The sequence below is a fragment of the Histoplasma capsulatum genome (genome assembly GCF_000150115.1).
Source record: "Histoplasma capsulatum G186AR genomic scaffold supercont2.12, whole genome shotgun sequence".
In the NCBI taxonomy this organism is placed as follows: Eukaryota; Fungi; Ascomycota; class Eurotiomycetes; order Onygenales; family Ajellomycetaceae; genus Histoplasma; species Histoplasma capsulatum.
Genome location: NW_025544812.1, coordinates 4,195 through 18,290, shown reverse-complemented (window position 1 = coordinate 18,290; position 14,096 = coordinate 4,195). Strand labels below are relative to the sequence as shown.

The following is a 14,096-nucleotide window of genomic DNA, read 5'->3' as shown; positions in this document are numbered from 1 at the left end:
TTAAGGAAGCTCTGCTTTATTTAAAATTCGCTCAGACACAGTAGCTGGTTGTGTGTATATCGTTGTAGTTCGAGCAGAGAAGAAAAGGGGATTTCCAAGTGAGCGACAATGTGTCTGTTGATAACGCATTGTTTTACATACATGATAGAAATAGCGTCTAGAGAGAAGCTTCATTAATTACACCGCAACAAGCCAAGTCCAATGTCAACCCAGGTTGAAAATGCCACCACACCCAGAAGCCCAATATCTGTCTGCCTTCCTAGAGTAAACCCCGAAAACAATCTTTGATCCATAGCGAACAGTAGCAAACAAACCGTTTAGATGATTGAAGTCGAAATGGTAATAAACACAAACGCATATTTACAATAACGAGTAGTAGCATGTAATCCGATCCAACGAGCAATCAAGCATTTTCCTCCATGTCCACGTCTAAAACCTCCGCCTCCTTAAGTTCGAATTCCAATTTTGTGTCCTGCGCCGAAGTAGCTGGACCCGACTCGACCTCTGCACCATCAGCAAGGCTGACATTCGTTGACGGGCCGTCCGACGCGGGTTTTGGGGATAAATTCCTCTTTACTGTTGTGTTTTCTTGGGCGGTTGTTGCTCTCGTAGTCGCCACTTCACCCAGTTCCACTAATACCTTCGCCTCATCAATTTCGCTAAGTTCACTTTCATTATCGGCGCTGTCATGCACACTGCCCGGAACGCTACTCTGGATGCCTGAGACCTCCTCTTTGCTAGGTAGTGACGGTATCGCAATTTCAATGGCCTCTTGTTGCTTCACTGTGGAAGTCTCTTCTTCCGCTTGGCGCACTGAGGTTTTCGGTGCTGGTTTCGGCGCTAGGGCCCGTGTGGCGATTGCTTCGGCTTTCCGTTGGAGCTCTTTACGCGTTACTCCCTTAAAACGCGGCTTGGGCCCGGGTTGCGCGTGAGTCGCGGAGACCGGTGGTGTTCGGTTGCCCTCAGGCCCTTCACCGACCATAAGGAGATGATCTACCTTCATCCGTTCATGGTTTTCTTCTTCAGTTGCCTGCTCCATGAATTTGGATATATTACTCTGGAAGAGGACTGCGTAGGTGTCTGCGACAAGTTCTTCGAATATCGCAGTTTTCATAAGACCATTGTTCAGCTTTTTCAGTTCAACAGCATCCTTGAGCAAATCCACCAGCTGTGTTTCGGAAGAATGATGCTGACACCAGTCTTCTAGGCGTTTGCAATGAATGGCGAACTCGTCGTGGCTGACAAGTTTGAAAACAGTCTCTTCATGCCCTTCTGGAATCTCACCGACACGGCGGAAAAGCTGGAAGAAGATGTCAGCATTTCCTACTCTAGGTTAAATACAATCTGGACTGAGTAACCTACTTTGACATAAGTTAAGCATATATCTTCCCAGAGCTTAGAATGGTGGACATAGTCGTTCGGTTTCCTTCGCACGCGCCGAATGAGCATATCCAAGTTTGCTCGATCATTCAGCTGGTTTAAAAGGCCAACGAAAAAGTACACGTATCGAGTCGTATAAACAAAGTGCCTGCCAGCGCGTTCGTTTTCCGGTCTCCAAACTTGAAGGGTCATTGTTTTGGTAAATATCTGCTGCGAAATCTCGGATTTGGCTGCCATAGCAGATGAGTCGTCCTTGGAATCATCATAAAGTACGTGCGCAGCCTGATCACCGTCAGCAAAAAAAGTACTAGTTAGAAGGGATGAGAGATGGCTTACGCGTAAAACAATGCGATGGTGCCAATTTGATTTGTCCGCGCTTCGAAGGTTTCTCAATACTTCCAGGATATACGGTTTCCAGCCGTCGTTATTTAGGTTCACATTCCGTGCATAAGGCGTAGCAAGAAGTCGTTCCCTTGCATCCTCGGCCTGTTCATAGTTAGAAACAAAAAATTGATTATAGATGCGCACTACCAAACAACGAACCTTCAAAATTCCTCTCTGAACCAGCTTGTGAACAATAGATACGAGCTTGAAATGAGGCTCAAGTATTGGATCCGAGCGACTGTCCCTTTTAGATGGCAACGCTTCAATTGCATCAACCAGCGAATCTAGTACATCGTCAAACTCCACTGGAGAACGCTGCCCCCTTGTGGCACCATCGCAGCAGAACATTTTCCATAGACATTTACTAAACATGTAATAGTTCCTAACCACGCGCATTAAGTATTTGATTCATGGAGCAAACGGGGGAATGGGATTACATACTTCCAATAATTAGGCCGGTCATCGGTCGCTCGTCGGAAAAGGTAACTTGCAAAGTTCCATGCAGAATACTTGTTCATATCTGGGAATAGTTTTGCCTTGTACATTTGTTGGTTTTCGCCACTTGTGTAATGTCTCGTAAATTCCATCAGACTAAAAGCTTCCATGGACAATGGTTCTGTCGCTGATGCATACATCCGGAATCCAAATTCCGTGTATAGGTCAGATATCTTTCTTTTACTTTCAGGTGACGAGTCTGCTGTTCGTATGGCAGCTGCAACTGCCATGGTGAAGCAGTGTATCGCCCTCCGCTGTAAAACCGCCAGGTCTGATCGATTGTTGTTCAACTTGTCAGCGGACCAAGCGATATCCTCTTCTAGTTTCAAGTCATACACTTGAGCCAGGCGGTACCATGTCTCCCATTTACCTGTTCCATGTTCCAACTCTTGCCTGAAAAAAGACGCTGCAACATCCAAATCGTCCGTTGGGATTGCAGTTATTCTCTTCTGTGCACGAAATTTCGACAAAAATATAGAACCGAGGAGGAAGTACCAACCCTTTTCCGCAAGCTCAAGGCTATCTGTCTGAACAGGTATCATTGATACCTCTCCGATGCCTTGAACAGCACGAAAGAGGTCCGATGGATTGATTGGTGATTTCAAGAACGCTGACAAGACACGTTTGTTGAAAGTCAGCGGAGTAGAGAACTTGGTAGCCCGGCCAATAGCCATCTGCATGGTGTCTATAGTCGGTTTCAATTCCGATTTGTGCACATCTTTGATATTCATTCTATTGACTTGTGTCATAACGAAATCAATCATCATAACAGCTGAGGAACGATCCAGCCTTTCAATGGGACACCCATGGTTCGCAATATCGTCCAGGTTCAAAAATTTTAGTCCGTACAAGTCAAATAGAACCTGTGAGACGTCAAATTCATAACTATCCTCTGACGGGAGAGTCAACAGCTCTTTCTTCAAAAGCCTCAAAAGCAACTTGTTGGAATATTTGCAATAAGACCGGATTCCGAGAGCGTTATGGACAGAGCGTAAGTAATGGATACGGTCATCGTTGGGGGTGTCAAACAACTCCTTATTTTGTTCCATGAATTCTCTAAGTAGTGCGTAGAGCAAAACCCATATTTTTACCTGCATTCCTCGCAGCCTTCCTTTGAACTGCTCTAAGGTCTTGGCTGTTGATGCTGGCCGTATATCCGGAACGGTAACCTGACCAACGCGAATTGAGTCTTCGAATAGGGCGAAAGAATGCAAAAGTTTGGAAATCTGAACTACGGCAGACATCGAAGATTGTAAATGGGCCACGTCAAAGCATTCAAAAGATTTTTCCGGTTCGTCTATCATCTTCCCAACCACCTTACTTAGCAAATCATCAAGGGTTTTAATCCATTTCAGTAGCGAAATCTGCCGATGTTCACTCGATTCTTTCAGGAATGAGGGATTTTGAAGCTCTCCCGCAATTATTTCAATGCTCCGAAGATAGCAAGATACGACTTTGGGGAAATATTGGATTGACTCATACGCCCCTTTAAGTCTTCTCCAGAGAAAAAGTCTCAAGGTTGCATCGCCCCGGTCTAAAAACGAAATCATGCCCTGGATAGTGGACATTAATGGATAGTTCGCGCGTGGCTCTGATTTCTCCATTGGTCTTTCAAATTCCTCGGCGGATAACGATTCATTGACAAATTCGACAGATGAGGGGTCCAGTATAGGTTCAATGCTTTCAATAAGACGGAGAGGGTCATCGGAATCGGAGCTGAAAAGATTCGTAAAGAAATCCATTGAGTTGAGTCTCGAAATCTCTTCATCTATGGCAGAAATGGATATTTCAGGCATTGTTAAATTGTTTAGCAAAAGCATCGATGGCCCTCCTAGGGCAACCAATACATGCCTCAAGTCCTGGAGGCAAAGGAAAACATAGTTCCGGGGGACTTCTTCTGTCAAATTTAAGTGGAAAACAGAGGCCCATAAATGACGAAGCTCAATTGCAATGTACATGGCTTTGTTTAAACATACATCGTTCTGATAATTTATAAAAGAGCGGGCGAGGGTGCTCCATCTAGCAAGACGATCTCGTTCTTCTAGAACTTTTAAATGATCGCCATCAGCACTGCCAGCTCCGTTCATTGAGGCGTATATATCAAGATGTAGTTCGTAAATGCTTTGTGTAATCTCCGCAAAACCCTGAAGTTGAGAAGGGGAAATGTTGTTTGTGGAATTGGAGGCCAGTACGGCTTGCTCCCAAGCCATTGCGTCGTTATTTAGCTTTGTATAGATGAATTCGTCATTCTCCGTGAGGATTTTCAAGGCTGCTTCTTTCATATCCTTGGTCCAAAGCCGATTCGTATAGGAAGAACATCCCATCAGCTGGTTCTCCCTTTCCGATGGCAATTGATCAGCGGGATTAGGCTTCAGGTGCTGTTCCAGCCACAGAAATGCAGCCTCACGGGGGCAAAACCATCCACCATTAATATGCTCCAGAAAAGGCGACAACCCATCATCCTCTACGAGAGTAATCACTTCGTCGGGATTTGGATGACATTGCCGTGAATGGTCAAGAAATATACTCATTCCAGATCTTTTTGTTCCATCTATGCCGTCTGTCGAATCCATAGAAAATATATCACTATTTAAAGCGACTTGAGCTATTTTATCGTCCCATATTTCTATTATTTTTCGAAGGTCATTGTAAAGGACACGTTGGGCGATATAGTCCCGGATGTTGTTATCTGGAAGTTCCTGATCGCTATCGGAGCACAAAATATCTTGCAGTTCATCAATCGTTCCCAGATCCTCGACGCCAGCCTTGGACAACAAAGCGCCCACTACTCCAAACATCCACTGGTCAGCATGCACATACTGTTCTAGGTGCTCCTCAAAGTATTTAGCTGCATCAAATGGTACAGGCGCCGATGGCGCGTGGACTTCGGCATTTGATTCGCGAGCTCGAATACGACGGCTTTTCATTCTTCCACCATCTGGATGCTCGTCATTGCCGGCCGACGCAGAAGATCTTTTCCGAGACTGCGGTGCCGCCGTTGTCTGCTTGGCTTCATCCTGCGCTAGCAGTGATATCTTCTCCTCTGGTTTCTCATCAACTTTGTGTTGGGGACTTTCAAGGTATGTCTCGGAAACCTGTTCTGGATGAGGACTAGGTTCTCTATTATCGCTATCAGAAGCGATCGACGCACGGTCCTTATTAGAGCTCTCTGCCGACAAACGAAGGGCATGATGGAGCTCCCCCGCATCAGGAACCCCAATATCCAAACTTTGGTTGGCTCTATCCCCTTGTTTTGCTGTTGCGGCATTCCGTTGAAGAAGAGGAAGGGAGAACGGAGAAATCTCAATTAACTCACGGCAATCCTGAACGGAAATTCCTAGGGCTGCTCCTGGAGTTAAACTACTCCTTCCCTCTTGTTCATCTCGTAAAGCTTGCAGGACAGCTCCACCTAGTGCTGTCCAGCTTGCACAAGTAAGTGAAACCACATGGCGGCTAGGTGGAACTCCAAGCAGGTTCCGAAACGTACTCGGAACACTTAGTCCTCTTGGAAGATAAGGGAAAGAATCGGTTTGCTTCTGCAGAAGACGGAGAATAGCTTTTCTTGGCCGCCTTTGTGGGCGTTGTAACATAGACAGCTCGTCGCTGAGGATGTTGAGGACTTGCCGGAGATCTTCAATCGCAAAAGCTTGCTCCAAACCTAGCTGTTCGAACCCGTCATCAAACCCATCATCATCGCCTTCCAACACACTCTCTAGGCAAAATCTGGCGAGGCGATTACTTTGGAGAGCATCTCCAATTCTAGCGCTTTTCCTCCATAGTTCCAAGTCCGTATCGTCCCTCTCCAAGGCTTCAGCGAATGACTTGATTGCTGAACTAGACGTTGCAGATATATCAACAATGGATTCATAGCCGTCATCAGCCTTCGATCTTTTGGTGCGTAGTAAATGCCCCAGGTGATCTAGCATAAACTGGCCGCGGTTTTTGTGAGACAGGTAAAGTGTCTGGGGTAAAGCACTGGATATTGTATCACTGGCATCTAGGGGAACAGCTGATCCCGGAGCCGTTTTCTCAAGGAAGCTTTCATATTGGGTATCAGGGCCTTCAAGTTGACTCCTCTTGTACTCCGAAATCGACTCCGGGTAGTTGAATATTTCGGATTTAAATAGGGCTTCATATGCCTCCGAGGCCTGGTCATAGAATTGTGGCCCTTGAGAGTGAAGCTTCAAGGCATTGTGATAAAGTTTTAAAGCTTCTTCGATTTGAATTTCCTTCGTATCATCGACTTCCTCTTCGCTGTAGTCATCTGGCTCGATGTTGAGGGCAACAAAGGACGTCATCGTTAGAGGTGGGTAAAGATGAGCCCTAGGGTAAGAAAATCACCCGACTCGTGACAGCATTATGTGCTTCGACCGATTGATCAGTACATATAATAATATAACACAACAGTGGCATATAGCGACAGGAAAGAAAAAGAACACCAGAAGCTACGAGTGTTACCTGAGGTTCGCCATATGTCGTGTTGCAGGACGCGGTCTTTGGCGCAGATAAGATCGTCCCGATTAGGCATGGCGCACCGGCTGCTCTCCAGGTGGCTTTTAATAGCGGGAAATGATCAAACCTCACGCCATTATTTGAACATACTGCGTATGCACCCACCGCGATTCAACAACAACTGGCGTGGATGAGCTGCGCCCTGCATCAGCGGAGCGCTTGATTCAATTTGTTATTTCATACACGCATTGCCGCCTATTTTAATCCTCTTCAGCTTTCCTAAGCTTACGTTTCAACATCATGGTCGCCCCGGCGATCCCAGAGTAGGTGATCCCACTGCGCACACCTATTTCAGAGGAGTATATTAGTTTCCTTGTGATACTACATACCAATACGCCTTGTGCGTCGTCATGTCCAAGTTGCTAAGATATCTATTATTCAACATACAGGATCATCGAGGATGAGGACATATATGCCTCAATTGACGCCCGCACGGAAGCCTTACAGAATCTCAGGGAATTAGGTCCCCCGGACCTCGTCCATGTGGTGAAGCAATCAAAGACAAGCCCAAATAACCAAGTATGTGCGCCATGCCGACTCAAGAGGAAATACTGTACCCTAACATGCTCTCTTTCCACTTTACAGACTGGTGTTTATCACCATGTCACCGGCGTAGACGCCTCATCGTCGGCCAGCTTGGCTGCTTACGTCAACACCTTAACATACTCCCCCGTCGATAAGAATCATAAGGTTGTCTCGGGATTGTACTGGTGAGAGACTTTTGGATGTTCGATCAGAACTCTTATTGACCGTTTACAGTTGCTACAATGCCTTCTCCCATGTTGATATGCGAGTCGAGGTTAAAATTCCAGGCAGCCTCGAAAGCTATTGTATCGATGAGCGCGGAGATAAACGGGTTGTGACAGAAATTCTCTGGCTGGAAACTTTCCTATGTGGTGTCCTGAGAGCGTACTTGTATGCAGACGATGGCAACGGTGATAACATAAAAAAGATTGTTGGCGTTAGAAGGTTTAACCCCGTCACCAATACTGAAATGGAACACAAATTTCTCGACGCGGCGGAGAAGTTATTTTTCAACGGTTTGGATATGGACCCACACCCATTGATAGCGCATTGCTGATCATCATCGCAGGGAGGCAGCTGAGTTCTGACGCGGAAACACAAGTCCCCAACACTGTCACGAATCACCTAACGTCTGGCATTCTAAAATATATCCACACGACGGGACGATACGCTTCTGGTATAAACCTCTTTGAAAAGTTACGCACACGCGATGTTGAAGTATCGTCGCTACTAGCGCGCGTCCTTATTTCTGCCGATGAAGAGGTTCAAGCCGTACGATTATTACATGATGCACTCCAGGACCTGCCAATGGATTACTCTCTCTTAGATTGCCAAGCAGCATTTTGCCAGAGTAAGGGTGAACATGAGATGGCACTTGAATGTGCTAAGCGTAGCGTCACTGCCGCCCCTAGCGAATTCAGTTCCTGGGCTCGGTTAGCAGAAGTATATATAAACATGGAACAATGGGATTTAGCGCTTCTAACTTTAAACTCGTGTCCCATGTTCACCTACCAGGACAAGGACTCACCACGGATGCCCCAACCTTCTCGAGTTTTATTACCTATCCTCCCAGAGAGCATTCTGGATGAAATTGATGAAGGGCAGCCAAAGCAAGGGGAGCCTCATGACGTCGTGCATCCTACACTTAGAAAGCTGCATGCTGCAGGCTACCAGGGCACGTTCTTGAGAGCTTACACTTTGCTCGCAAAAATTGCGGCGGAGATTGGCTGGGATCAACTCCTGAAGATCCGCAGTGAGGTATTCGTCATGGAAGAGGAGTATAGAGCGGAACGCCAAGTCAATGCTAAGGGTTCTTCTACAGCTGCCCAGAACGCCAGCACTGTGGCTTTACATGAGAAGACTAGTGAAGCTGGACAAGTGAATGGAAACGGAGTAGATGGTCACGAATCAGAGGCGACGAATGGAAGCGATGAAGAGAACGAATCGACAAAGGGAGATAAGGATCAAAAGGGCAAGGAGAAATCCGTGACCATTGAACGCCCAGAACAATCAGTTGCATCGGAAATTGTCAAATCCGGCGGAGAAGATGTGAGTGGACAAAACCTGATTTTATATTCCCCGCAGAAAGCAAACAAGTCCAAGCTGTACTGACACTTTTCCGGCCGTCTTATTCAGCCCGATGCGCCATCTAATTCATGTTCTCAATTCATGAACAAGCGATTGTGTGAGCGCTGGCTCGACAATCTATTCATGGTTCTTTACGAGGACCTACGCGTGTACACCATCTGGCGAACTGAAATGGCGCAATCTCGCCAACAATCAGTCGATTATAAGAAATCAGCCACAGAATGGGAGATCCTCGGGGAGCTCGCTGAGCGACTTCAGCATTTCAATGAAGCCATCGAAGCCTACCAACACTGCCTATCCATCAGATTCTCACCAAAGGCGATGAAGGGGATTCTGAAAATGTATGAGCGTCAAGGCGAAACACGGGGAATGCTCGGTGCTCTGATCAGACTTATTGCCTGGCAATATCGGTGGTATTCAGAGGTTAGTAATATATACACCCAGAGCAAATATAGAAAGGGGAAAGGATCCCATTCTATTCCATATTGTAAAGAAACTGACCGCCTTCACCCAACCCAACCATGTAGTTCTCCCCTGAACTTCTCTTCACCATACGCAAACTGATCGAAGAAGAAGGCGCCGTCAAAGTACGCAGCATTGTGCAAGCCACAAACCTTCCGCAACCCGTCTTGGACCTGACACACCACTACTGCCAACTGTGCGCTACGTTCAGAAGCAGTGGTAGTGATGGCTAAATCACTCTAGCCACCCTCTTTTTCCTTCATACCCCCGAGCTGACCCCTCAGTGACACACTCCTCTGATGCTTACAGTGCTTACAACATCTACATCTACCTTGAGCTCATGGACGTGCTATCTCGCGTTTAATTATCTCATGCCCCTGGTTTACCAGTCACACCATCTGCGATGTGGAGTTGGGTTTGAATGGGCAAGATATCCCTCTATATATAGTATTCACACGATCGATTGATCATTTATTACGTTCTTCGGTTACCTAGGTTTCAACCCATGTCATTTTGCTGTCAATTCTTTTCTTTCTTAATATTAATGTAGCGATTAAAAACAAATAAAACGTTTTCTTATCTATTTAAGATGTATATTGTATCATTCTTTCTATTCCTTCTCCACCATTGATATCATCGGCCCACAGGACGAGAGTGGAGTAGGATTCAATCGATTTTGTTGCTCTGCATCGCCTAGTATATGGGATTATATTTTTTTGCCGAAAAGGCATTCTCAATGAACGGGCCCCTTAAGTTTTACACCTTTACGTTCCACCCTGGACCACCCCCTCCCCCCATAGGGGTGGAAAATAATTCAAATCCGTGTCAGAAGTCAATCAACGAAGGTAGAGAGCGGGGTGGGACAGGACTAAGAGGGGGTATACGGAGGCGCACTTCAAAAAAGTCCATTCTCGTAAGTTCGGGAGATAATCATTTTACAACTGGTTTGTTACCTATGCCATGCTCATTGATGCCTATTTTTTCAAGGGGGGTTCAGTAGGTGATTTACTCGCCATCTACAACTAAACCTTACACATTGTTTCCAATGCAGGAAGACTATTATTAGCATTTCCACGATGTGAAATATAAATTCAAGGTAATTTACTAGGGCGGGAACGAACTTTTGAAGTTAACATCCTCCATAACTACAGATTAGAGAGAGATATATATAACTAAGTAAAGAAGAAAGAGGAAAGCATGAATGGAACATGCCAATGCATGCACCATTGAACAGACAACACACTCATCCAATGAGGAAAGGAGCTAACAAAGAGAAAAAAAAATGTATTTAAATTTCGTATCTAGTAGTTAAAATCAGGCGGAGCGTCGTTTCTGCCAATGATTGGGGTTTGACCTGAGGAGAACAAACGTTTTTTTGAGATGATATTTAAATATCTTAAGCGAGGCACTTTTAAAATATTTTAAAAATAATTTAAAAATCACACACACCCACCCACACACACACACACACGAACGAACGAACATAAAGAGTTGATTCTTTCTCCAGCTTCTCTCTCCTTCTCATGGTCCTCCGCCGATCCTAGCTTTTGTTCGACTTCTTTTTTATATATATATATATATATGGATTCCTACGTCGTCAGCGGAGGGAACACAGGTTGACAAGATGAGAAAAATCCACACTGGCATATTTGATCCACGTTAAACGAGGCACTGGTCAAAAAAACAGAAAACACCAAATGTCATCATGAAGAGGTGAAAACATGCGAAATCAAATAAAGAGTGAAAGGTAATGAACCTGGCTAGTTTTCTCCGTTTATAGCAAAAAGGGGGATTCTTTCCAGGAACAGCAGAAGGGCTTTTATATATATATATAAACATTTTTTACTACCTAAGGTGGAAATAGCTGGACATTGAAAAAAAAAAAAAAAAAAAAAAAAGATAATAAAACACTGAAAACCCCACTATTAATTACTTCGTTATCATTAACAAAAAACATTTCCCTTCCTGGCCCCCCGGTAGAAAAAGTTCCCCGCGCGCGAAACCCCTTCCCCATAACCTCCCCCTGTCGCAACAGAAAAGAAGTACAAGGACAAAGACAAAAAGACAAACTGAAAACCAAACCACAAATATTTCCGAGATTTTTTTTTTTTTTTTTTTTTTTTTTTTTTACATCCACGAACCTCTTATCTATTGCAACCCCACAGCTACCATATCTTTATTCACCATTACCGCCACTAGTCACCTCCTGCCTCCACAGCAGAAGGAGGTGCGCCATTGGTAGCAGCAGTCTTCTCAGCTGGCGCGTGGTCCTCGGATGCCGCCGGTGCAGACTTCGTAACAAGCGCTGGTCCGCCGTTCTCCTTCTGTTCCGCTTCCTCTTCCGCCTCTTCCTCTTCATCATCTTCCTCGTCTGCGCCATCAGCTTCGCCTTCAGCCCCCAGACCGTTCTTGACTTCTGCCGTTTTTGCGTCTGCGTGCTCAGCGTCGGGTTCTGGCGCTACCCTGCGTTTCTTATGTGCGGCTATCATATGAGGAAAGGGGATTTTTAGGTTAGTAAAGGGCACGATGTTATAAAATCTGACAAGTGGTGTAGCACTGGAAGGAGATATGAAGGAATCAGGCGAATCTCCATCGTCACACATGAAGGGGGCAGGAATTGATTTGCTATCAATTGATACACACACACACACACACACACAAAAAGAGAAGGGGGGGGAGAAAGGGGGGAAACAAAAGGAGGGTGAGAGGAAATCCACTTACGTTCTTCTCCTTCAGCCTCGTTCTCAGAAGCTTCGGATTCTTCCTCAGAGCCTGATTCTCCTTCCGCATCCTCTTCTTCGAAATCGGATTCTTCATATCTAATTATTACAAAGCAAGTGGTTAGTATTATGTTGGCACCGTCAAGATTAATGATTAAGGGAGGGCTGGTTATATGAGCTCTAAGCCATATAGCTCTCTCATCTCCAAAAAAAAAAAAAAAAAAAAAAAGAGGGAGAGAGAGAGATAGGAAGGTCGGATTAGATGGATAGGGAAACCAAAATAGACGACAGCCACTTCTGCGATTGCAACAGCCCAATTAACCCAAGGGCAAGCTGGCGCGATCGCAACAACAATAGAAATGGGTTCTGCACATCGCTGCACGGTTTCAATTCCTTGGGAATTGGGAACGATGGCAATGGGCCAATCTTGATGACGTCAAGGAAAGAAGGAGGGCGTATAGAGTATGATGGTGCAGAGGACGCGATTCTGGCAACTTACTCCTCTTCCTCTTCGCTTTCATCGCTGGGTAGAGCTACGAGTTCCTCGCTATCCTCTCCGCGGGTCCGTTTGCGAGTAGCCATTGTGTCCTTTTGGATTAAAGTTTGCGAGGCAGGAGGTTAATGTGGCAGGTAAAAGGGGTTGTGAGGTAGATGGAACCGGCAGCTTTCTCCTGAAAGGGGGGGATTTCGAGACGGCCTTGGGGGGAGATGGAAGGGAAGGGGAGGTGGGTGAGCGGAGGAGGTTATAAGGGGATGAAACAGAACCGGGCGAGATGGGCCAGCTGCTGGTGGGCGCAGGCAGGGCTGTCACGCTATGACCATACTCACTCGTCCTGGCCTTTGAAGGGTAAGGGTCCCACTGCCCATGCTGTGCTCCTTGGGCCTTGGGCTGTTATTACCATGGAGGGCAAGGCAAAGTACAGGGTACAACCAGGTACCTGCTTATCTTAACTTTTCAGCAGGCAGCCGAGGTACCCCGGGTGTAGTTGAGATGTGTAAGGGCGGCCATTCATGCCAACTAGGCTGTAATGACAGGTCTGGTTGTGTAATTTCGGCGTATTATCAACAATGGATATTTCGGTAACTAGTTAGTTACATACAAGTTTACGGAAAACCTTCCAAGGTGGAGCTGGAGCATTCGGCAATGCGTGCCCAGAGGGAGGAACGAGCGTCGTGTCCAGCAGGGATGAATGAATGAATCCCTTGTAGCTGGCGTTAACGGTCCCTGTGTCTTTCTCCTTTTTCCGCCCTCCCCTCCCCTCTTTGTTTTCGAGGTTGGCGCCCTTTTGACTGTATTTTGCAAATTTGAGTTTCTTCCCAAATGGACATTCAATGTTGCTTCCAAGCTTGTCCTATTGACTAGCGGGGAGATCCATGTTCCATGTTCCAAGTCCAGCCGTCCCAAGGTAGCTTTCGTGCAGCCGGCCACACGGGCGACCCACTCCAATTAGCCTTAAGGCGCTCCCAGAGTGTCCGCAAGTCATGTTAAAAATCAAATGGGGCTCATTCTCTCACTTAACAACACATCTCATCCCTCGTTCAAACACCAACATCGCACCACCAAAGATCGAAGGAAGAACATCTGAAGAGGGAAGTGGGGAGGTGGGATGAAGGTTCTAGTCCATCAATCCTAAAACCCCCCTCATTCAAGAAGCTCATACAGATCCTGTCGTGATGATGTTTCCAAGGGATGTGTGTTAAAAAACACGTAGATGAGTAAATATCATCAGGCTCTCTTCCTTTCTCAATACATGAAAAGCAAAGTCAAAGCTACTCAGAACTCTCATGGTTTGCACAGAGCTGCAATGCATACTTAGCTTAAGCATTGTCAACTAATACTAGATCTTACCCAATCGTCCGAGCAGCAGTCAGGGAATCACAGACAACTCAATCCTCATGTGTCACATATGCTATTTCTGTCAGTGGATAAAAGTGAGATCACATTAGATAGATCGTAAAGTATCGTGGGCAAATTCACCCGCTTGGAGAGCCTTTGATTTTCAACTGAATACCAGTACCCGTATCATTCTA

General features: G+C 45.9%; 3 protein-coding genes across 3 annotated transcripts; 1 reads left to right on the top strand and 2 right to left on the bottom strand.

Moving 5' to 3' along the window:
- Positions 1–94: 94 nt before the first annotated feature.
- On the bottom strand, positions 95–6,557 carry HCBG_07339 (uncharacterized protein; the record flags this gene model as incomplete). The annotated part of the gene is made up of 4 exons (XM_045434388.1): positions 95–1,300; positions 1,363–1,866; positions 1,924–2,146; positions 2,206–6,557. 4 exons carry the CDS (start codon positions 6,555–6,557, stop codon positions 404–406), a joined length of 5,976 nt encoding a protein of 1,991 aa, XP_045284595.1.
- A 454-nt stretch (positions 6,558–7,011) lies between these two features.
- On the top strand, positions 7,012–9,938 carry HCBG_07338 (ChAPs family protein; the record flags this gene model as incomplete). Its single annotated transcript, XM_045434387.1, has 7 exons — positions 7,012–7,034; positions 7,161–7,290; positions 7,357–7,481; positions 7,531–7,811; positions 7,865–8,844; positions 8,932–9,306; positions 9,411–9,938. The coding sequence occupies 7 exons, from the start codon at positions 7,012–7,014 to the stop codon at positions 9,576–9,578; spliced, it is 2,082 nt and encodes a 693-aa protein (XP_045284594.1).
- Positions 9,939–11,224: 1,286 nt separating this feature from the next.
- HCBG_07337 (uncharacterized protein) lies at positions 11,225–12,779 on the bottom strand (the record flags this gene model as incomplete). The annotated part of the gene is made up of 3 exons (XM_045434386.1): positions 11,225–11,827; positions 12,067–12,164; positions 12,565–12,779. The coding sequence occupies 3 exons, from the start codon at positions 12,645–12,647 to the stop codon at positions 11,541–11,543; spliced, it is 468 nt and encodes a 155-aa protein (XP_045284593.1).
- Positions 12,780–14,096: the final 1,317 nt, after the last annotated feature.